This window comes from Chiroxiphia lanceolata, unplaced genomic scaffold (assembly GCF_009829145.1).
Source record: "Chiroxiphia lanceolata isolate bChiLan1 unplaced genomic scaffold, bChiLan1.pri scaffold_110_arrow_ctg1, whole genome shotgun sequence".
NCBI lineage: Eukaryota > Metazoa > Chordata > Aves > Passeriformes > Pipridae > Chiroxiphia > Chiroxiphia lanceolata.
Window position 1 is genome coordinate 1 of NW_022476516.1, and position 22,997 is coordinate 22,997.

Here is a 22,997-nt window from a genome sequence, read left to right on the forward strand (position 1 = left end):
TCCCCTCGGGCAGCTCAACGTCCACCTCTGGACCTTCAATGTCCACCTTGGGACCGGACACATCCAGGTTTCCTGTCGGCAGGGTCACATCCACCTCGGGGCCTTCAGCCTTGACCCCGGGCATCCCAAACTTGGGCATCTTGAACTTGGGCATCTTGAACTTCCCCTCTGGGCCGTGAATGTCCACATCAGGAGCCTCAATGTCCACCTTGGGGCCCTTGATGTCCAGTTCAGGGCCCTTCAGGTCACCCTCCAGCTTTGGCACTGACACATCAACATCTCCCTTGATCTTGGGGCCCTTCAAGTTGAAGTCAACGTCAGGCATGGAGATTTTGGGGGCCTTGATGTTCATCTCGGGCATCTTGAACTTGGGGCCCTTCAGTTTTCCTTCGGGTCCTTCCAGCTCAACATCAGGAAGGTCAACATCGACTTTGGGGCCCTTGATGTCGATGTCTGGGCCCTTCAGGTCACCTTCAACTTTGGGGACAGACACATCAAGATCACCTTTGACTTTGGGGCCCTTCAGGTTGAAGTCGACATCAGGCATCGAGATCTTGGGGGTCTTAAAATGCATCTCAGGCATCTTGAACTTGGGGCCCTTCACCTTCCCCTCGGGCAGCTCAACGTCCACCTCTGGACCTTCAATGTCCACTTTGGGACCGGACACATCCAGGTTTCCTGTCGGCAGGGTCACGTCCACCTCGGGGCCTTCAGCCTTGACCCCGGGCATCCCAAACTTGGGCATCTTGAACTTGGGCATCTTGAACTTCCCCTCTGGGCCGTGAATGTCCACGTCAGGGGCCTCGATGTCCACCTTGGGGCCCTTGATGTCCAGTTCAGGGCCCTTCAGGTCACCTTCCAGCTTGGGAACAGAGACATCGACCCCCCCCTTCACTTTGGGGCCCTTCAGGTTCAGGTCGATGTCGGGCATTGAGATTTTGGGGGCCTTGATGTTCATCTCGGGCATCTTGAACTTGGGGCCCTTCAGTTTTCCTTCAGGACCTTCAATGTCCACCTCTGGACCTTCAATGTCCACCTTGGGACCGGACACATCCAGGTTTCCTGTCGGCAGGGCCATGTCCACCTCGGGGCCTTCAGCCTTGACCCCAGGCATCCCAAACTTGGGCATCTTGAACTTGGGCATCTTGAACTTCCCCTCTGGGCCGTGAATGTCCACGTCAGGGGCCTCGATGTCAACTTTGGGGCCCTTGATGTCCAGTTCAGGGCCCTTCAGGTCACCTTCCAGCTTTGGCATTGACACATCCACGTCTCCTTTCACCTTGGGGCCCTTCAGGTTGATGTCCACGTCGGGCAAGGAGATTTTTTGGGCCTTGATGTGCATCTCGGGCATCTTGAACTTGGGGCCCTTCACCTTCCCCTCTGGACCCTCCACGTCCAGGTTGGGCACCTCAACATCCACCTTCGGCCCCTTCACCTCCATTTCTGGCCCTTTCCAGTCCCCTTCGACCTTGGGAGCTGCCACATCCACCTCTCCTTTCACTTTGGGGCCCTTCAGGTTCAAATCCACGTCCGGCATCGAGATTTTGGGTGTTTTGATGTTCAGCTTCGGCATCCGGAATTTGGGACCTTTCCATTTGCCTTCTGCACCTCCCACGTCCACCTCCGGCCCCTCGACGTCCACTTCTGGCCCAGACACCTCCAGCTCTGCTTTGGGTAGGTTCACATCGACCTCGGCTCCCTCCAATTTGGGGCCAGACACGTGGAAATGGGGCAGTTTCATTTTGGGCATCTTCAGCTTGGCCTCCGGACCCTCCAGGTTGGCGTCCGGGATCTCCACGTCGATTTTGGGCCCCTTGACCTCACCTTCTACCTTCGGGAGGGAAACGTCCATCTCTCCCCTCACTTTGTGGCCCTTCAGGTTCAAATCCACGTCCGGCACCGAGATTTTGGGCGACTTAATGTTCAGTTTCGGCATCTTAAATTTGGGGCCTTTTATCTTCCCTTCCGGGCATTCCAAGTCCACCTCGGGCATCTCAACATCCACTTTGGGACCTTCCACGTCCATCCTGGGAACTTCCACATCCACCTTGGGACCTTTCACGTCTATTTTGGGGCCTTTCACGTCCACCTTGGGACCCTCCACGTCTACTTTGGGGCCCTTCAGATCTCCGGAGATCTTTGGGCCAGAAATTGCCACGTCCCCCTTCAGTTTTGGGACCTTCAACCCCAGATCCACGTCTGGCATGGACAGTTTTGGGGTCTGAACGTTCAGTTCGGGTATTTTGAACTTGAGACCTTTTCCTTTCACTTCTGGCCCTTCGATGTCCACGCCCGGGACATCGACGTCCACCTTGGGGCCAGAAATGTCCATTTTGGGGGTGGAAATGTCCACTTTGGGGCCAGAAATGTCCACCTCGCCCTTGGGAAGAGTCACCTCGACGTTGGGGGTCTCTCCCTTCACCCCAAATTTGGGCATTTTCAGCTTGGGGAACTTCAGTTTGCCCTCAGGACCTTGGACGTCCAGGTCGGGCACTTCAACGTCGACTTTGGGGCCTTTGATGTCGAGTCCGGGGGCTTTCAGCTCCCCTTCCAGTTTGGGGGCGGAAACATCCAGGTCTCCCTTCACTTTGGGACCTTTGAGGTTCAGGTCGATGTCGGGCATCGAGATCTGGGGGGTCTTGATGCTCATCTCGGGCACCTTCACCTTGGGGCCCTTCAGCTTCCCCTCGGGCCCGTGGATGTCCACGCTCGGCACGTCGACACCGGGGCAGGAAACGTCCACTTTGCCCTTTGGAAGGGCCACCTCGACCTCGGGGGCCTCTCCCTTCACCCCAAATTTGGGCATTTTCAGCTTGGGGAACTTCAGTTTGCCCTCGGGACCTTGGATGTCCAGGTCTGGGCTCCCAACGTCAACTTTGGGGCCTTTGAGCTCCAGTTGGGGCCCCTCCAAAGCGGGGACGGAGGCGTCGAGGTCGCCCCTCACCTTGGCACCGTTGAGGTTCAGGTCGACGTCGGGCATGGAGACCTTGGGGGCCTTGATGTGCATCTCGGGCACCTTCACTTTGCCTTCGGGCCCCTGGATGTCCACGCTTGGCATCTCCACCCTGGGCAGGGAAACATCGACATCCCCCTTGGGCAGGGTCACATCCACCTCGGGGCCCTCTACCTTGACCCCGGGCATCCCAAACTTGGGCATCTTGAACTTGGGCATCTTGAACTTCCCCTCTGGGCCGTGAATGTCCACATCAGGGGCCTCGATGTCCACTTTGGGGCCCTTTATGCCCACGCTTGGGACATCAACATCCACCTTGGGGCCACAAATGTCCACCTTGGGGCCCTTCAGGTCAACCTTGGGGCCAGAAATGTCCACTTTGGGGCCAGAAATGTCCACTTCCCCCTTGGGAAGAGTCACCTCGACGTTGGGGGTCTCTCCCTTCACCCCAAATTTGGGCATTTTCAGCTTGGGGAACTTCAGTTTGCCCTCAGGACCTTGGACGTCCAGGTCTGGGCTCCCAACGTCAACTCTGGGGCCTTTGATGTCGAGTCCGGGGGCTTTCAGCTCCCCTTCCAGTTTGGAAACGTCCAGATTTCCTTTCACTCCGGGACCTTTGAGGTTCAGGTCGACGTCGGGCACCGAGATCTGGGGGGTCTGGACGTGCAGCTCCGGCGTCTTCCCCGCGGGGCCTTTAAGCTCCAGTTGGGGCCCTTTGAACTCGCCGCCCACGGCCGGGATGGAAACGTCCACCTCTCCCTTCAGCCCCTTGGCGCCGACGTCCACGTTGGGGCCCTTCACGCGACCCCCGAATTCCACCTCGGGCGCCTTCACGTCCACCTGGAGCCCCTTGGGGCCGAGTCCCGGGAGGTCCCCCCCCACCTTGGGGACGGTGACCCCCCCCAGGTCCCCCTTGGCCTGGGGGCCCTTCAGGCTCAAGTTCACGTCGGAGAGGGAGATTTGGGGCGTCTCCACCTTCTTGAAGGCGGGGCCTTTCCACCCTCCTTCGACGGCCGCCTCGCCCTTGGGGACCCCGATTTCCAGGGCGGGGCCGTCCCCCCGCGAGTCCAGGGCGGTGAATTTGGGGCAGGTCATGTGCGGGATCTTGACCTTCCCCTTGGTGCCGTCGGCGCCGGGAGCCGTGAGCTCCATGCCAGGGCCGTCGATGCCGACGCCGGGGACTCCCAGTTGAGGGGAGGGGACCTTCCCGGCTGTGGCTGAGGGGGGTGACACCTGGACAGGTGAGCAGGTGATGTCCATGTCGGCGCCCGCCGGGGGGGCTGGAGCTTCACCACTGCCGGCCTGGAACCCAAATTTGGGGATTTTTAAAGCAGGAATCTTGATCTTCCCCACGTCCACGGGCGGCGGAGACCCGTCGACCTCTCCCTGGAGACACGGGGCTTGTCCTTTCCCGTCCACCCTGGGCCCCTTGACGTGGAATCCCATCTCCAGCTCTCCCATCTGTCCATTGGTTTCAACCCTGGGTGACCCTGGAAACGCGACAGAGCCTTTCCAGCCCATCGACGTCTCCGGCGGGAAGGCTTTTCCAGTTTCTCCACCAGGAATTTGGCTCTCTGGCTGAGTCCTCAGCTCTCCCGTTGGCAGCCGGATTTTCCCGGGCTCTCCGTCGGCGCCGAGGGCGATTCCCGGGCTCGGGACTCGGATGTCGAGGTCGGTGCCCGCGGCGCTGAGGTCGCCGGCGCCGCCGTGCCGGCTGACGTCCACGGTGTAGGCCGTGACCTTCCTGGTGACCGTGATGGTCCTGCTCTGCGTCCCCCCGCCCTCGGCGTCCGCCCCTTCCTCCGACTTCAGCCGGGGCTTGATCTTGGTGGTGTAAATCCTCCTGTACTCCTCGTCATCTCCGCTCTGCAACCGAGACGACACCGGATCAGCATCTCCACCGCCTTCCTTCCCCCCACAACCACCACAACCACCACCACAGCCACCAGCCACTACCGTCCCCACCGCCCTCCTCCCCCCGGCGCCTGATCTTGGTGGTGTAAATCCTCCTGTACTCCTCGTCATCTCCACTCTGGAACGGAGACGACCCCGGATCGTCATCTCCACCACCTTCCTTCCCCCCACAACCACCACCACTATCCCCAGCGCCCTCCTCCCCAGCACCTGATCTCGGTGGTGTAAAACCTCCTGTACTCCTCATCCTCTCCACTCTGGAAGCAAGACAACCCCAGATCGTCATCTCCACTGCCTTCCTTCCCCCCACAACCACCACAACCACCACCACCGTCCCCACCGCCCTCCTCCCCCCAACGCCTGATCTCGGTGGTGTAAAACCTCCTGTACTCCTCGTCATCTCCACTCTGGAAGCAAGACAACCCCGGATCAACACCTCCACCACCTTCCTTCACCCCACAACCACCACCACTATCCCCAGCGCCTGATCTCGGTGGTGTAAAACCTCCTGTACTCCTCATCATCTCCACTCTGGAAGCAAGACAAACCCGGATCGTCATCTCCACCGCCTTCCTTCCCCCCAAAACCACCACCACAACCACCACCACAACCACCACCACAACCACCACCACAACCACCACCACAACCACCACCGTCCCCAGCGCCCGGCACTCACCAGCACGACCTCGGGGCTGCCGGCGGCGAACACGTCGTGCGCCCAGGGCTGGCCGGGCAGGGGGGAGCGGTCGCCGCGGCGCTGCAGCCGCAGTCCCACGGTGTGGTGGCCCATGGTCTGCAGCAGCTGCGCCACCTCCCCCGACTGCAGGTTGTCGAAGTAGACGGTGGCACTCACGATCTGATCCCCTGCGGGCGCGGGCGGGTCAGGGGGGGAGAGGGAGGGAGGAGCCCCCTCGTCCCCACCGGGGGTGGCCGTGGGGTCAGTGCCCAGGAGGGCGGAGGAGGAACCACCCAAGGTGCCACCAGGATGGATAAACAGCCCCAAAGATCCTGGTTTTCCCCTAAAACCCACAGGGAGGAGCCCCCTCGTCCCCACCGGGGGTGGTCGTGGGGTCATCGCCCATGAGGGTGGAGGAGGAAGCACCCCAGGTGCCACCAGGATGGACCAAAGAGCCCCAAAGACCTGGTTTTTACACCCAAAACCCTCAGGGAGGAACCCCAGGATGGACCAAAGAGCCCCAAAGATCCTGGTTTTTACACCCAAAACCCTCAGGGAGGAACCCCAGGATGGACCAAACAGCCCCAAAAACCTGGTTTTTACACCCAAAACCCTCAAGGAGGAGCCCCCACGACTCCACCGGGAGTGACTGTGGGGTCACCGCCCATGAGGGTGGAGGAGGAAGCACCTGAGGTGCCACCAGGATGGATAAACAGCCCCAAAATATCCCGTTTTTTCCCTCCCCAGAACTCCCCTGGCACGGTGCCACCATCCCGGTGCCCACCCTGTGGGGATGGGGCTGAGCAGAGGGGGGAGAGATTTTGGTGGGGGAGAGATTTTGGTGGGGGAGAGGGAGGGAGGAGCCCCCTCGTCCCCACCAGGAGTGGTCGTGGGGTCATCGCCCACGAGGGTGGAGGAGGAACCACCCAAGGTGCCACCAGGATGGATCAACAACCCCAAAGACCCCATTTTTAACCCCAAAAACCCCTCAGGGAGGAGCCCCCTGTCCCCACTAGGAGTGATTGTGGGGTCATCACCCAGGAGGGCGGAGGAAGAAGCACCTGAGGTGCCACCAGGATGGATCAACAACCCCAAAGACCCCCTTTTTCCCCCAAAAAACCCTTGGGGAGGAGCCCCTGCACCACCAGGAGGGATCAAACACCCCCAAACCCCTCAATTTGTCCCCCCCAGACACCCCCTCCAGACCCCACCCTCCTTGATGACACCCATCCTGACCAACCCGTCAGGTCCCACCGGGAGGGATCAAACAGCCCCAAAGCCCCCGTTTTTCCCCCCAAAATACCCTCGGAGAGGAGACCCTGTGCCACCAGGATGGATCAAACAGCCCCAAAGTCCCTGTTTTTCCCCCAAAAAACCCTCAGGGAGGAGCCCCCTGTCCCCAGTAGGAGTGACTGTGGGGTCATCACCCAGGAGGGCGGAGGAAGAAGCACCCGAGGTGCCACCAGGATGGATCAACAGCCCCAAAGACCCCCTTTTTCCCCCCAAAAAAAACCTTGGGGAGGAGCCCCTGCACCCAAACAGCCCCGAACCCCTCAGTTTGTCCCCCCCAGACCCCCTTCCCAGGCCCCACCTTCCTTGACGACGCCCATGCGGGCGGCGGGGGAGTTCTGCTGGACGCGCTTGACGAAGACGCCGTCGTCGGTCTGGTCGATGGTGATGCCGTGGGAGCCGCTGCCCTGCCAGTTGGGCAGCAGGATCTCCCGCGTCTCCTCCTCCTTCTCCATCTGCAGCCGGGATCGGGGAGGGGGGTGAGGGGCAGGGACACCCCGGAGGGGTCAGGGAGGAGGAGGAGGAGGAGGAGGGAGAGCCCCGGGCGGCCCCACTGACCTTGTCGGGAGGAAGGTCCCGCCCGGATCCGCCCCAGGAATCCTCTGCCCTCGCCCGTCGGACCTCGCGGCGGTTCCTGTGTCACCTTCCCAGCCTGGAGGGGACAGCGGGGGGGGGGGGGGGGGTCAGTGAAGCTCCATCTCTCCCCCCCCAGATCCCTCTTCCTTCCCTCAGAACCTCTGGATGGGACGGATCCGGCTCCGCGAGCTCCGGGGACAAGGACTCGCTGTCCCCTCGTCCCCCTGCCCTGAAGGTCCTTCTGGGCCAGCTCGGCCCCAGGAGCAGCTTTCCCTGCCCGGGAATCCACGTTTCCGCTGTTTTGGGGGAATTAAAGGAATTCCAGGGCTGGGCTGGGTGGGAAGGACGGAGCGGGGCTGGTGTTGGAATGTCACCTGTCCCCTGTCACCTGCGTCACCTCGGGCGCTGAACCCCCCCCAGGGTCAACTCCTCGGGCACCCACGGATGTTTTGAGGGGATTTCTCCGTTTTTTAGGGAATTTCAGGCTGGGATGAGACAGAAATCAGGATGAAACCCTCCTCCCGTCGCAGTCACAAAGGGAAAGGGAGGGATGAGCCCGATCCTTGCGGATCCGGGATTTGGGAATGTGGGACAGGCCCTGCCCCAGGAGGTCACCGGGACAACCCACCTCGTTCCAGTCCCCGTTCCTCAACCCCACCGGGAATTTCGGGAGAGGTTTGGGATCTCCAGCTGGTTTGGGGGTGGAGCCGTCACCGCCCAGGCCTCGCCTGGACCCCCCAAAACCACCTCCCAGATTGTCCCATTCCCACCAGCCCCGAAGGGGATTTGGGGGGGGGGGGAATTTTGGGAAGGGGGGGGCGGAGGGTGGTTGTTGTTTCCCCGCCCCCAAACAACCCCCAAACCACCCAGGGGGCCTTTTCCAGCTCCACAAACCGGGAAAGGTGGGATGGGACCCCTGGGGGCCACCCAGTCCCCAACCCCCCCAGCCGAGGGTCCGGGGGGGGGACAACACCGGGAGGACCGGGAAGGTCCCTGGGGATGGAGCCCCTGTCCCCCCCCCCCAATTTGGGGAGCCTGAGGACCCCCCGGGGGGGGTGGGGGGATCATTCTCCAGGGGGTTCCTGGTTTTTTAACCCCCTGGATGTTGGGACACCACGGTGGGGGGGGGTGGTGCCAGATCGAGGGGAGGGGACCCTCACGGAGTTCAGAGGGAGATTTGGGGGGGTCCCACCCCCGGGAGGAGCTGCCCCCCCTACACCGACCCCCACCAGAGACCCCCAAGCTGGGGTGGGGGTGGGGGTGTGGAATTGCCACCCCAGGGGTCCTGGTGGCCACGGAGCCACCGAGGTGTCCCCGGTGCCGAGGAGGTGACAGGGGACCCTGTCCAGTGAGGGGGGGGGGACACGAGGAGGGACAACCCGGGGATGGGCAGGTCCTGGGGGCAGAGGGACCCCCTGAGTGTCACCACGGGGGTCCCCAAGTGCCAGCAGGGGCTGGGGGGACAGTGGCCATAAAGAGACCCTCTGGCTGTCACCGAGGGGGTCCCCAAGCTCTGCCAGGGGCTGCCCGGGGGGGGTGGTGGCATCTCCCCCCCCAATGGAGTTCCAGGAGGTGGGGGGTGGTCCCGGGGGGGTCTCCAGACACCCCAGCTGGAGGGGGGAGGGGGGTGGTGGCACCTCCACCCTCTGGGAAGCTCCGGGTGACACTGGGTGGTCTCGGGGGGGGGGAGGGTTTTGGGTGAAGGGGGGGGGGCAGCCCGATCTGACCTTGGGGATGAGGGGGGGTCCCATCCCGCCTCCCCCCACCCCCGTGGGTGTCTCCAGAGGGGCCCGATCCGGCCGCGGAAGCCTCTGGAAGGCTCCTCTCGGCGGCGGCCGAACAGGTTTGTGACTCAGGGCTGGGCGGGGGCTCCGGGGGGGGGGGGGGAGCCCCGGGGAGGAGGGGGAAGGGGGGGGCCCGAGGGGGGGGTGACTCAGACCCGCCCCGAGCTCAGGGAGCGGCCGCGGCCGCGCTCGGGCCCCGCGGGCGCTTCCCCCGCGCCGCGAAAGGGGCGAGGAGCGGCTCTTCCAGGAGTTTTCCAAGGGTTTCCCAAGGGTTTCCCAAGGGTTTTCCAAGGGTTTTCCAAGGGTTTCGCCCCCTCCCCACCCCCACCACAGCCCGGGGTGTCCTCGGGAGGGGGAGGGGCTCGTTTCACACCCCCCCCCCCGGGCACAGGGGACACCTTCGCGTGTCCCCTCGGCGGTGCCACCCCCGTCGTTCCCCCCCCCCCCCCGCCACAACCGCCCGCGGCTATTTTTGGGGTGAACCACGTGCTGCCCCTGCCCTGTATTTTTAGTTTTCCCCCCCCCCCCCGTGTCCCCAAAAAGCCGCAGCGGGAGGGAGATGCCACCCGCGGCCGTGGCACCTCCCGGGGTCCCCCCCCCGGCACCCGAAAAAAAAAGAGCCGAACACCCCCCGAACACCCCCAGAACGGGCGCTGACATCGCGACAGGGGCGGCGGCGGGACCCTCCCCCACGCCCACTCCTACCCCCCCACACCCACCCCCCAATACCCCTGGGGGCTGTTTAGGGACCCCCTCCCCCCCCCACTCCTGGGGGCTGTTTGGGACAACGCTGGGGGGGTCAGAGCTGACAGAGGGACCCCCCACACACACCCCTGAGTGCTCTTTGGGGGGGGGACACGGGGACGGTGGTGGGACCCCCTCCCACCCTGGGTGCTGTTTGGGGGGCACTGGTGGGGCGTGGGGATGGTGTTGGGATCCCCCCACACCCCTGGGTGCTCTTTTGGGGCCCTCCCCACCCCCGGGTGCTGTTTGGGGACCCCTCCCAGCCCTGGACGCTGTTTAGGGGACAGGGGGACAGTGTTGGGACCCCCACCCCCGGGTGCTGTTTAGGGCGAACCCCCACCCCCCGTGAGCCCCCCCCCAGCCCAGATCCCCGCTCCCGGCCGGGTGTTTGTGCAGCCGCGGCCGATCCCGGCGGCTCCGGGGCCACAAAGGGACGATTTGCTGAGGCCACAGGTCCTTAATCACCCAAAAACCGGCCCGGCGGCTGCGGCGGAGGGGGGGGGGGGGGAGCGGCCAGAACCTCCGCGACCCCCCTTCCTCCTACAGCGCCCTCATCATCCTCGCCGCTCACTGAGGACCCCCACGGTGTCACCCCCACGGTGTCACCCCCACGGTGTCACCCCCACCCTCCTCATCCCCATCTCCAGACCCCAAAGACCCCTCCCCGCAGCGCCCCCCCCGCGGTGTCGCTGTCACAGCATCGCCCTCGCGGTGTCACCTCCCAGGGACCCCCCAGGACCCTCCTCATCCTCCTCCCCCCTTCCCCTCCCCCAACTGACACCACGCCGGGAACCATCAACATCCCCCGGGGGGGGCATCGGACCCCCAAAACTGGGGGGGGGGGGTGTCCCCAAAATCCTTCACAGCCACCAGCAGCGAACCCCCAACCCCCCCAGCGAGGGGCAAGACCCCGGGATGGGGGAAGGGGGGCAGAATCCCAAATCTGGGGGTGTCTGGAGGGGACTGGACCCCCAAATTTGGGTGGGATTGGACCCCCAAATGTGAGGATGTCTGGGATGGGTTGGACCCCCAGATTTGGAAGGCGTTGGATCCCCAAATGTGGGCATGTCTGGGACGAGTCGGACGCCCAAGTTTGGGGGGCACGGGACTCCCAAATGTGGGGATGTCTGGGGGATGTTGGACCCCCAAACGTGGGGATGTTCGGGACGGGTTGGACCCCCAAATTTGGGGGCTCGGGCGGGGCAGGGGCCGCTCCGGGGGCCGCGAGCAGCCCGGGCCGGTGACGGCCGGTGACGCACGGCCCGGGATCCTCCCAGGAAAACCCTCCAGGAGCTGCCGCCAACCGCGGAAAACCATCCCCAAAATGGGGACGGAACGAGGGAAAACCGGGGAAAGGGAGGGAGGAAAAAAAGTGGGGGAGAGAAGGAAAAAAAAAAAACCAAACCAACAAAAAACCCCCAAAAAATTCATAAAAAACCAAAAAGGGGAGCGAACGGCGGGTGCGAGGCGGCGGCGGCGGCGGCGGTGGCGGCCGGGCGGGGCCCCCGCGGCCGGTACCGGTTGAACCGGCTGGGGCGAGAGTCCCGCGGGCGTCGAGGATCCCGGGGATCCGGGAGGATCCCGCCGCCGCCACCGCGGCTCCCGGACCGGTTCCACCGGGTCCTGCCCGGACGCTGCCCGCGGCCACACGCGGTGGCGTCGGGGCATTTTGGGAGGGGGGGGGGGGGAGTGGGCGGGATTGCGGCCCCTTCACCCCACCCCCACCCCCAAAACCGGACGAGGGGGGTCCCCGCTGTGCCCCCGGAGCTGCCGCGTGCACCCCAAAATCTTCGGAGGGGGGTGGGGGGCGCTCAGAAGCAGCGCTGGGCCCCCCCCCCCCTCCGACCCCCCCGCTCAGGGTGGGGTTGGATTTGGGGGTCCCGCGGTGCTTTTCAGGGGAGGGGGGGGCCTCTCTCAGGTGGGTGGGGCCTCGCTGAGCCCCCCGAAATGGGGGGGGGGGTTCCCCCAGGAAGAGGGGGGAGGGGAGGGAAGTGGCGCGTGGGTGCGACCGCACCCCAAAAACCGCAGCGGGTGCGCGGGGGGGGCACCTGGGCCCCCCTCCCCCGAGCCCCCCTAAATCCCACCTCCCCCATCGACGCGTCCAAACAGCCTTTGAGTGGGTTGGGGGAGATCGAGCGAACCCCAAAATTAACCGCCCCCCCCTCCCTCCTGTGCCGGGCCCTTCCCACCCCCGCGCTGAAACCGGCCCTGATGAACGTTAATTAACTGAACCTTCATTAACCGATCGCCTACGCGCGGCCGCGCCCTCGTGGGATCCCGGGGATCCCCCCCCCCGCCCCGCAACCCCCCCTACCCACGGCACCGGGACCCCCCCGGGGGTCCCCCGAACCCGGACGGGGCGGGGATGGGCACGGGAGGGGGGGGGAGGGGGGATCTCCGTGGCCCCGCCCCCAGCGGGGACTCCCCGGGCGCGGTCGGAGGGGGGGGGGGAGGGGGGAGCCACGCCCTGAGCGCGGCCAGGACGTCCCGGGACCCCCGGGACCCCCCCCGCACCCCCGGGACACGCGTGGGACCCCCCCCACCCCGCCCCGTGGGAGACCCACGAGACCCCCCCGAGACCCTCCGCCCCTACACACCCGGGAGTCCCGGAGCTCCCCTCGGACAATCACGGGACACGCGTGGGCCCCCCCGACACCGCCCCGTGGAGTTCCTGGGGCTCCCGGAGCCCCCCAGGACACCCCCCCTGCACCCCCGGGAGCAGCGGAGCCCCCCGGGACAGTCACGGGACACCCCCCCCTGCACCCCCACAACAGGCTCGGGACCACCGGGATACACCCCCGGGGCTACCGGAGCCCCCCGCGACACCCCCGGGACCACCGGGAGACACCCCCCCTGCACTCTTGGGGCTACCGGAGCCCCCCGAGACCCCTCGGGATACTTCCCCAACACCCCCCTGAACTCCCGGAGAGTCCCGGGACCACCAGAGCCCCCCCGGGACACTCCCGGGACACTCCCGGGACACCCCCTCTGCACCCCCGGGACAGTCCCGGGACCCCCCTCGCTGCAGTCCCGGGACCCCCGGAGCTCCCCGGGACGCTCCCGGGGCACCCCCCCCGCCCCGCCCGGAGCCGCCGTTCCCGTCGTGGCGCGTTCCCGTTTCCCGGCGCGTTCCCGTTTCCCGGCGCGTTCCCGGTCGGTACCTGCGGGCAGCGGGCTCAGCTCCCGGCCCGGGCCATGGCCGGTGCCGGATTCCTGGCGGCGGGTCCCGATCCCGGTGGTCCCGGAGCGGCCCCGGCGGGTCCGTGCGCGGCGGGATCGCGGCGAGTGGCCGCGCCCGGGCGGGTCCCGGCTCTTGTACGGCGGCGGAGCCTCCCCCGCCCCGGCGGGGAGGGACCGGCCCGGCCCGGCCCCGGGACAGGGATCGGCCCCGGGACAGCCCAGGGAGCGGCCCAGCCCCGCGCAGGGAGCGGGAGCGGGAGCGGGATCGGGATCGGGATCGCGGAGCCCGGACCGGGACAGAGCCCGGCCCGAGCCGGGACCGGCACCGGGACCGATCCCGACCCGCTCCCGGTCCTGGGCCCGATCCAATTTCTGTCCCAGTCCTGCTCCTGCTCCCGCTCCCGCCCCCGATCCGATCCAATTCCTATCCCGATCCAGTTTTGGTCCTGATCCGATCCCATTCCCGATCCAAGTCTCATCTCGGTCCCGGTCCCGATCCAGTTCCTGTCCTGGTCCTGATCCCGATCAAATTCCAGTCCCGGTCCTGTTCCTGGTCCTGCTTCTGGTCCTGGTCTCGACCTCGACTCCGACCCGATCCCGGTCCCGGTCCCGGTCCCGGTCCCGATCCCGGTCCCGATCCAATCCCGGTCCTGACCCCGGTCCTCGTCCGATCCTGCTCCTGTCGCGATCCAATCGCGGTCCTGGTCCCGACCCGATCCAATCCCGGTGCCGATCCGATCCCGTTCCCAATCCCGGTCCCGGTGTCCGTCGGGGCTCCACTTCGAGGGTCCCCCCGGAGACCCTCCCCTCCCCGGACCCGGATCCCCCCTCCGCCCTCGCGGTTACCCCCCCCCCATCGAGGTAAACCCCTCCCCCCTCCAGGTCACCCCTCCCCCAGATACACCCCAAGACCCTCCCCCCCCCAAATCCCCTCCCCAAATCCCCCCTTCCCGGTAACCCCGCCCCCCCTCCAGGTGAATCCCAAGCTCCGCCCCCTCCCCAGGTAACCGCGACCCCCCCAGGTCACCCCAAACTCCCCTCCCAAATAAGCCCCGCCCCCGAGGTGAACCCCACCCACCTCAGGTAACCCTGAGCCCCCCCCGAGACACCCCCAGACCCCCCCCCCTTCAGGGACCCCCCCAGGGTAACCCCTAAAGCCCCCCAGAGGTGACCCCAGTTCCTCCCCCCCAAAACAGACCCCCCCCGAGGGACCTCCCAGACCCCCCCTCCCTTTGGGCAACACCAAGACCCCCCCAGGACCCCCCAGGACCCCCCAGAACCCCCCAGGACCTCCCTCAAGGTCACCCCCAGACCCCTCAAGGGGAAACCCCAAAACTCCCCTCAAGAGATAGCACCCAACCCCCCCCAAAGCCACCCCCTCATCCTAATTCCCCCCCGACCACCCCCCCTTGGGACCACCCCCTAAATGCCCCCCCCAGGTGACTCCTGACCCCCCCCCCCCAGCCCAAGAGAGGGGGGTGGGACCCCCCAAAATCCTCCCCACCCCCAGGACCCCAACCCAGCATCTCCTGGACCCCCCGAGGGTGGAGATGTCACCCCACCCCCCCTGCAGGGGGTCCCCCACGGTGACAGTCAGGGGGTCCCCCCCTCCCCCAGTGCCCCCTGCAGCAAGCACTGGGGGTACTGGGAGAGCACTGGGGATACTGGGAGAGCACTGGGGATACTGGGAAGGCTGGGACCTGCCCCGGCCTCGGAGGTGGAGGGATCCGGGGGGGTTTCTCCCCCCACACCCCCAACCTCTCTTCACTGGGACCCACCAGCACCCCCAGCGCCTCCAGAATTTCTTCCCAGTTTGGCCCAGTTCACACTGGTCTGTTGGGTTCCTCCTCCCAGTGCGGGACCTTCCCCCCCCCTCAAGCCCCCCGAGACCCCCAGGACCCTCCCAGGCACCTCCTCCACCCTCTTGAGGTGCCCCATGAGCTCCTGGTCCCCCTGGTGCTCCCCGGCCCCCTCCAGACCCCCCACAGCTGCTGCCCAGTTTGGCCCAGTTCATACTGGGCCGGGAGGTCCTTCTTGCCCCTGTGCAGGGCCTTGCCCACCTCAACCCCCCCCGAGATCCCCCCTGGATGATCCCCCCTGGATGATCCCTCCACCCTCTCACCATCCCCAGCTGGTCCCTGGTCGCTGCAGGGCCCCCCCGGCCCCCCCAGACCCTCCATTGCTGCTCCCAGTTTGGCCCAGTTCATACTGGGATGGGAGGGTCCCAGTGCAGGACTTTTCCCACCCTTGAACCCCCCCGAGACCCCTCCCTGTTGACCCCCCCCACCCTCTCCACGTCCCCCACCAGCTCCAGGTCCCTGTGGGACCCACCAGGCCCAGCAGCTCCCTCCAGAGCTGCTCCCAGTTTGGCCCAGTTCATGCTGGGCCAGGAGGTGGTTCCTGCTCTGGTTCAGGACCTTCCCCACCCCTGAACCCCCTCAGGTGGTTCCTCCAGGTTCAGGATGTTCCTCCCTGGATCACCTTCAACTTGGTGCCCCCCAGACCCTCCAGAGCTGCTCCCAGTTTGGCCCAGTTCATACTGGTCCGAGAGATCCTTCTCCCCACAATCCAAGACTTTTCCCACCCTTGAACCCCTAAAATCCCCCCTAAACGACCCCCCCCTCGGATCCCTCTGCCCCCCACCTGTGGGACCCCCCACCTGTGGGACCCCCCACCTGTGGGACCCCCCCGCGTCCTCCCCCCCTTCTCCCGCGGCCTCTCCCGTTCCCATTCCCGGTTATTTTTATCCCCCCCCCCCCCGGCATTCCCAGCCCGGCCCTCGCCGGGGCTCGATCCCGGTGCCACCGGGACCCCTCGGGGTCACCCCCGGGGGCCGATCCCGGGGCCGATCCCGGGCGGTTCCGGCCGATCCCGGCGGGATCCGGGATCGGGGCCTTTGCCACATTCCGGCACATTCCGGAGCCGTGGCTCATCCCTCCCCGCCCCCACCCCGCCCCAGGACGGAGGCGGAGGGGGGGGGGAACCAGGGGACACCCCCACCCCACCCCGGGAGGTCCCCGCGGTCCCGGAGGGTGCGGTGACCCCCCCCCCCCCGAAGGGTCCGATCCCGCGGGATCCGCAGGGATCCGATCCAGCCCCCGGCACGACCCCCAGATGTGGCGGCACCGCTGGAGGGGCCGCGCCGGGCTCGGCACCGCTCGTGGGACCCCCCCCCCCCGGGGCGTGGGGTGGGGGGCGAGGGACCCCCCAAAATCGGCCGGAGCGGGGTGGGAGGGGTGGGGGGTGGAGGGGAGCGGCCCCCCCTTCCCCCTTCCCGGCGCAGGGAGGAGGGGGATGTTTGGGATTCGGGATGTTTGGGATTCCGCGCTGGCCCGATGCCACCGGCGTGGCCGCGGCGGGTGAGGGGAGCTGTGCCAGGGGGCCACGTGGGCTGGGGGGGGGTCAGGGGGGGGTTCTGGGGGGCCGCGGGGGGGGGGCACCCCCCGAATTCCTGCCCCCGCGGGTGCCCGGGATTCCTCGAGAGCCGCGCGGGGCGGGACGGGGGACGGGGATCCACAGGGACGGGGACGGGCACCAGCGGGGTGGCGGCGGTTGGTGGCACCGTGGTGGCACCTGGGAGGGCCCCGGCTCCCCGCGGCACTGCCGGGTGGCACCCCGGTGGCACTTGGCGGCCCCCGCGTTGGCAGCCGGTGGCACCTGGGTGGGGCCCAACTTACCGTGCCACTGCCTGGTGTGGCACCCTGGCGGCACCCGGGAGGGACCCGGCTCGCCGTGGCACTGCCCAGTGGCACTTTGGTGGCACCTGGTGGCACCTGGGTGGGGCCCAATTCATCCCGTCGCTGCCCGGTGGCACCCGGTGGTACTTTGGTGGCTCCTGGTGGCACCTGGGTGGGTCCCCACCCCCCCGTGGCATCGCCTGGGAACGCCTTGGCACGGCCCGGAGGCGCCGCGGCAGCGCCGGCAGCGCCCTGGTGGTGCCCAGTTCACCGGGGCACGGCCTGGCAGCGCCTGGGAATCCTCTGGATGCACCTTTGGAATCACCCGGATGCACCTTGGAATCACCTGGCAGCAGCACCACCCCCGTGCCCCGTGTCCCCCTGTCCCGCTGTCCCCGTCCCGGTGTCCCCCTGTCCCCACTCGCTGCCCCGTGGCGGTGCCCAGTTCGTGGTGGGGGTGGCCCAGGTCACCCTGGAATGCCCTGGCTGCCCCCTGGAATTCCCTGTTTGCCCCCTGGAATTCCCTGGCTGCCCTATGGAATGCCCTGGCTGCCCCGCCCCTGTGCCCGGTGTCCCCCTGTCCCAATGTCCCCCTGTCCCGGTGTCCCCGTGTCTCTCCTGCCTCGTGCCGGTGCCCAGCTCAGCGTGGAATGCCCTGTCTGCCCCATGGAATGCCCTGTCTGCCCCATGGAATCACCTGGATGCCCCATGGAATCACCTGGCGGCACCACCCCTGTGCCCGGTGTCCCCCTGTCCCCGTGTCCCCCTGTCCCCGTGTCCCCACTCGCTGCCCCGTGGCAGCGGTGCCCAGTTCACCCCGGAATTCCCCAACTGCCCCCTGGAATCACCCGGCTGCCCCCTGGAATCACCCGGCTGCCCCACACGTGTCCCGGGGTCCCCAGTCCCGGTGTCCCCATGTCCCCCCCTGTCCCGGTGTCCCCTCTCACCTGCCCCGTGGCAGTACCCGCTTCACCCCGCAATTCCTGGGCTTGCCCCATGGAATTCCCGAGCTGCCCCATGGAATTCGCGGGCTGCCCCACACCTGTGGCTGCCCCACACCCGTCCCCGTGTCCCCAACGTCCCCAATGTCCCCCTGTCCCCGATGTCCCCCCTGTCCCCCCCCCGTCCCCACTCTCTGCCCCTCTCCGGCCCCTCCAGCCCCTCAGCGGGGCCCGGCGCTGCCCCGTGCCCCCCCTCCGGCAGTGCCAGGTGCCCCCCCCGGCCCCTCCCTGTCCCGCCGTGTCCCCCCTGTCCCCTCGTGTCCCCCCCTGGGCCCCCCCCGCGCCTCCCCCGCGGCCCCGCGGGCCGTAAACACGGAGGAATTTGGCACCGGGACGGGGGCGGCTGAGGGGCCCAGAGGGGGGGGGGGGGCACGGGGGGGGCACCGGGGGGGACACGGGGGGGGCACGGGGAGGGGACACGACATAGAGGGCACGGGGGGGACATGGGGGGGCCCGGGGGGGAACAGACTGGGGAGGGGGGGGCACAGCGGGGGGGCCAAAGGGCCGCTCTGGGGTGTTGGGGGGGGGGGGCACTGGGGGGGTTCGGGGGGGGGTCGATGCTGGGGGGGGGGGCGGGGGCTCTGTCCCTGCTCCGGGGGAGCCCAAGTGGGGGGGGGGGGGCAATGGGGGGTTTGGGGAAGGGGCTTATTCCGGGGGGGGGCAACACTGGGGGGGGGGGAGCAGCACTGGGGGGGGTTGGGGGGGCCGATAAGGGGGGGGAGCCCAAGCTGGGGGGACCCCTCCCTGCCCTGGAGGGTTCCATTTTGGGGGGGGGGGGGGGCTAGCACCGGGGGGGCTCGGGGAGGGGTCGTTAACTGGAGAGGGGGGGCCCAGTCCGGGGTTTGGGGGTCTCTGTCCCAGCCCCGGCGGTTCGGGGGGGGCCGTCCCTGCCCCGGGGGGGCCCATTCCGGGCGGGGGGGGGGTTGGGCCCCGGTGACTCACTCGGGCGCGGCCGCGGAGCCGGAGCCAAACTGGATCCAGATGTGGCCGGGGGGGGGGGGGGGGGTTGGGCCGCGCCAGCCCCGCCCACGTGTCCCCACATCTGGCGGCACCTCCCCGGGGGGGGGGAGGGGGAACCCCTGGGCCCCCCCAACCCGAAACTCCCCCCCCCCACACCCCAGGAAGGAAGTTGGGGTGGGGAGGGGGGGGGAGGAACCAGCGCGGCGGGGGCCGGTACTGGTTTAAACTGGGATTAACACCCCCCTCCCCCCAAATCAAATCTCAGCCCCCCCCTCCCCAAATGTGGGGGGAGGGGGGGTTGCTTCTCCGCCCCCCCCCCTTATTTGGGGACCCCCTGGGGTGGGCGGTGCCCCCCCCAATCGGTGCCCCCCCTCCCGCGGGGCCCCCCCGCAGGATGCGGGAGGTGACTCACGTTTCCTGCCCTGCCCCCCCCAAATGAACACCCCCCCCCCCCCCCCAGACCGAGCCCTACCGGGGGCTCTGGGACCCCCACATGGAGCAGCCCCCCCCCCCAAACACTCTGGGGCAGAGATCCCCCCCAATAGGGCACAGCCCCCCCCAAACCGCTCTGGAATCCCCCATTGGTCACAGTCCCCCCAAACTGCTCCAGGACCCCCCAATAGGGCACAGCCCCCCCCAAACCTCTCTGGGCCCCCCCATTGGTCACAGCCCCCCCAAACTGCTCCAGGACCCCCCAATAGGGCACAGCCCCCCCCAAACCTCTCTGGGACCCCCCCAACCTCTCTGAGAACCCCCACACCGGGCACAGCCCCTCCCATGGGGCACAGCCCCCCCCAAACCTCTCTGGGACCCCCTCATTGGTCACAGTCCCCCCTCCATTGGTCACAGCCCCCCCAAACTGCTCCAGGACCCCCCCATTGGTCACAGCCCCCCCCCAACCTCTCTGAGACCCCCCCCATTGGTCACAGTCCCCCCAAATTGCTCCAGGACCCCCCAGTAGGGCACAGCCCCCCCCAAACCTCTCTGGGACCCCCCCATTGGTCACAGTCCCCCCAAACTGCTCCAGGACCCCCAATAGGGCACAGCCCCCCCCAAACCTCTCTGGGACCCCCCCATTGGTCACAACCCCCCCATTGGTCACAGCCCCCCCCAAACCTCTCTGGGCCCCCCCCATTGGTCACAGCCCCCCCCGTTGGGGGCGGTGCCCGGGGGGGGGTTGGTGGCCCTTGGTGGCTCTCGGGGCTCTGAGTCACCCCCTGAGTCACCCGGGGGTGCCCCCCCTGCCCCCCCCCCGAGCACGGCCCCACCCCGGGGCAGGGGGGGGAGAGATTTTAGGGGGGTTTTCCCCCCGTTTTTGGCCACATCCAGGAGGAATTCCGGGCTGATCCAACCCCCCCCCCCCCCGCGGTGCTGGAGCTGCTTCGGGATTTAGGGATTGGGCGGGAAAGGGGGAGCCCAGAACCCCCCAAAAAACCCCAGGACCACCCCCCCCTCCCCAAAAATTCCCGGGTTGCTCGGAGCTCTCGCCCCACTCCGAAGGTTTTCATGGATTTGGGGGATAATGGGGAGCCTGGAACACCCCGGGAGCCCCCAGAACAACTTGGGAACCCCCAAACCCCCCCGAAATTCCCAGAGCGTTCCAAGCTGGCTGAAGGTTTTCATGGATTTGGGGGATAATGGGGGGGAGCCTGGATCAATCTGGGACGTCCTGGGATTCCCTGGATCATCCTGGGATCCCCAGAATTCCCGGCTCGCTCCGAGCTCTTGCCCTGGTTGGAGATTTTGGGAATTGGGGGATAACAGGGAGGATGTTCTGGATCACCCTGGAACATCCTGGGAACCCCTTGGATCACCTCGGGACCCCCAGGAATTCCCGGATCGCTCCGAGCTCTTGCCCTGCCCTTGGAGATTTTACGGATCAGGAGGACCACGGGAATCACCAGCGGCGCCGATTCCGGATCATCCCGGATGCCCCCAAATCCCTCTGGAATATCCCAGGACCCTCCAAACCCCCCCCCGCCTCCCCAGGACCCCCAAAATTCCCGGATCGCTCCGAGCTCTCGCCCTGGTTGAAGGTTTTTTATGGATCAGGAGGATAACGGGGAACACGGGAGCGCCGGGAACGGCCCCGGCTCAGCCCGGAAGGAGCCCGGGATTCCCCCTGGGATCAATCCCGGGAAACCCCCCCCCCCCAGGGATCCCCCCTCCCCCCCGGGATCCCGTCGGGATCACTTGAAGATCTTGCCCTGGTTGAAGGGTTTTCCCACGTGCCGGAATTCCCCTTCCCACAGGAAATATTCCTGGACCAGGGTCCGGCACTCGGCGCTGTCGGGATCCAGCTTGCGCCAGGTGTAGGACTCGTAATCCACCTGCCAGTCCGGGCACAGCTGGGAAAAACATGGAAAACTGGGAATTAGCCAAAAGGAGCTGATATTCCAAGGATTGGGATGTTAGAGAGGGATTTTGGGGGAATTTGGGGGGTTTCAGGGGGGTTTCCAGCAGGTGTAGGACTCGTAATCCACCTGCCAGTCCAGGCACAGCTGGGAAAAAACATGGGAAAACTGGGAATTAGCCCAAAAGGAGCCGATATCCTGGGAACTGGGGGGTTGTAGAGGGATTTTTGGGGAATTGGGAGGGGAATTTGGGGGGTCTCAGGGGGGTTTCCAGCAGGTGTAGGACTCGTAATCCACCTGCCAGTCCGGGCACAGCTGGGAAAAACAAGGGAAAACTGGGAATTAGCCCAAAAGGAGCTGATATTCCAAGGATTGGGACGTTAGAGAGGGATTTTGGGGGAATTTGGGGGGTTTCAGGGGGGTTTCCAGCAGGTGTAGGACTCGTAATCCACCTGCCAGTCCGGGCACAGCTGGGAAAAACATGGAAAAACTGGGAATTAGCCCAAAAGGAGCTGATATCATGGGAATTGGGAAGGTTACAGGGGGTTTTTTTTGGGGGGGGTTGTGTTTTTATTGGGAGGCTTCGAGGATTTGGGGGAGTTTTGGAGCATTTCCAGGGAGTTTTAGGGGGTTTGTTCGGGGCTTCAGCCGGAGTTTGGGGCTTGGGAATATCTGGGAGGGGAGGGAGGGGTTTTTGGGGGGGGGTTAGGGGGTTTTGGGGTGGATTTGGGATATTTTGGGGTGTCACTCACAGTAAAGGAGGTTCCTGCCTCAGGAAGAGCCAGAGGAGGGACTGGGGGATATTCTGGGATATTTTGGGGTGGATTTGGGATGTTTTTGGGGGTGTCACTCACAGTAAAGGAGGCTCCTGCCCCCGGAAGAGCCAGAGGAGGGATTGGGGGATATTTTGGGGTGGATTTGGGATGTTTTTGGGGTGTCACTCACAGTAAAGGCCAGCTCCTGCCCCCGGAAGAGCCAGAGGAGGGGTTTTTGGGATATTTTGGGATGTTTTTGGGGGTGTCACTCACAGTAAAGGCCAGCTCCTGCCCCCGGAAGAGCCAGAGGAGGGATTGGGGGATATTTTGGGGTGAATTTGGGATATTTGGGGGTGTCACTCACAGTAAAGGAGGCTCCTGCCCCCAGAAGAGCCAGAGGAGGGATTGGGGGATATTTTGGGGTGAATTTGGGATATTTGGGGGTGTCACTCACAGTAAAGGAGGCTCCTGCCCCCGGAAGAGCCAGAGGAGGGATTTGGGGATATTTTGGGGTGGATTTGGGATGTTTTTGGGGTGTCACTCACAGTAAAGGCCAGCTCCTGCCCCCAGAAGAGCCAGAGGAGGGATTGGGGAATATTTTGGGATATTTTGGGATATTTTGGGATATTTTGGGATGTTTTTGGGGTGTCACTCACAGTAAAGGAGGCTCCTGCCCCCGGAAGAGCCAGAGGACGGATTTGGGATATTTTGGGGTGGATTTGGGATGTTTTTGGGGGTGTCACTCACAGTAAAGGCCAGCTCCTGCCCCCGGAAGAGCCAGAGGAGGGGTTTTTGGGATATTTTGGGATGTTTTTGGGGGTGTCACTCACAGTAAAGGCCAGCTCCTGCCCCCGGAAGAGCCAGAGGAGGGATTGGGGGATATTTTGGGGTGAATTTGGGATATTTGGGGGTGTCACTCACAGTAAAGGAGGCTCCTGCCCCCAGAAGAGCCAGAGGAGGGATTGGGGGATATTTTGGGGTGGATTTGGGATGTTTTTGGGGTGTCACTCACAGTAAAGGCCAGCTCCTGCCCCCAGAAGAGCCAGAGGAGGGGTTTTGGGGATATTTTGGGATGTTTTTGGGGTGTCACTCACAGTAAAGGCCAGCTCCTGCCCCCGGAAGAGCCAGACCCC

The 22,997-nt window shown here is 66.0% G+C and overlaps 1 protein-coding gene and 1 long non-coding RNA gene across 2 annotated transcripts; both read right to left on the bottom strand.

Moving 5' to 3' along the window:
* Positions 1-4: 4 nt before the first annotated feature.
* LOC116781614 (neuroblast differentiation-associated protein AHNAK-like) lies at positions 5-12,106 on the bottom strand (the record flags this gene model as incomplete). The annotated part of the gene is made up of 7 exons (XM_032677273.1): positions 12,022-12,106; positions 7,392-7,485; positions 7,135-7,288; positions 5,544-5,731; positions 3,269-4,819; positions 2,285-2,311; positions 5-1,213 (listed from the first exon to the last, which is right to left on the bottom strand). Coding segments are annotated over exons 3-7 (3,129 nt in total), but the record flags the coding sequence as incomplete, so codon positions are not given.
* An 8,668-nt stretch (positions 12,107-20,774) lies between these two features.
* Positions 20,775-22,997, bottom strand: LOC116781615. The gene is made up of 2 exons (XR_004354914.1): positions 22,959-22,997; positions 20,775-21,103 (listed from the first exon to the last, which is right to left on the bottom strand). It is a non-coding gene; the product is annotated as an uncharacterized LOC116781615 (long non-coding RNA).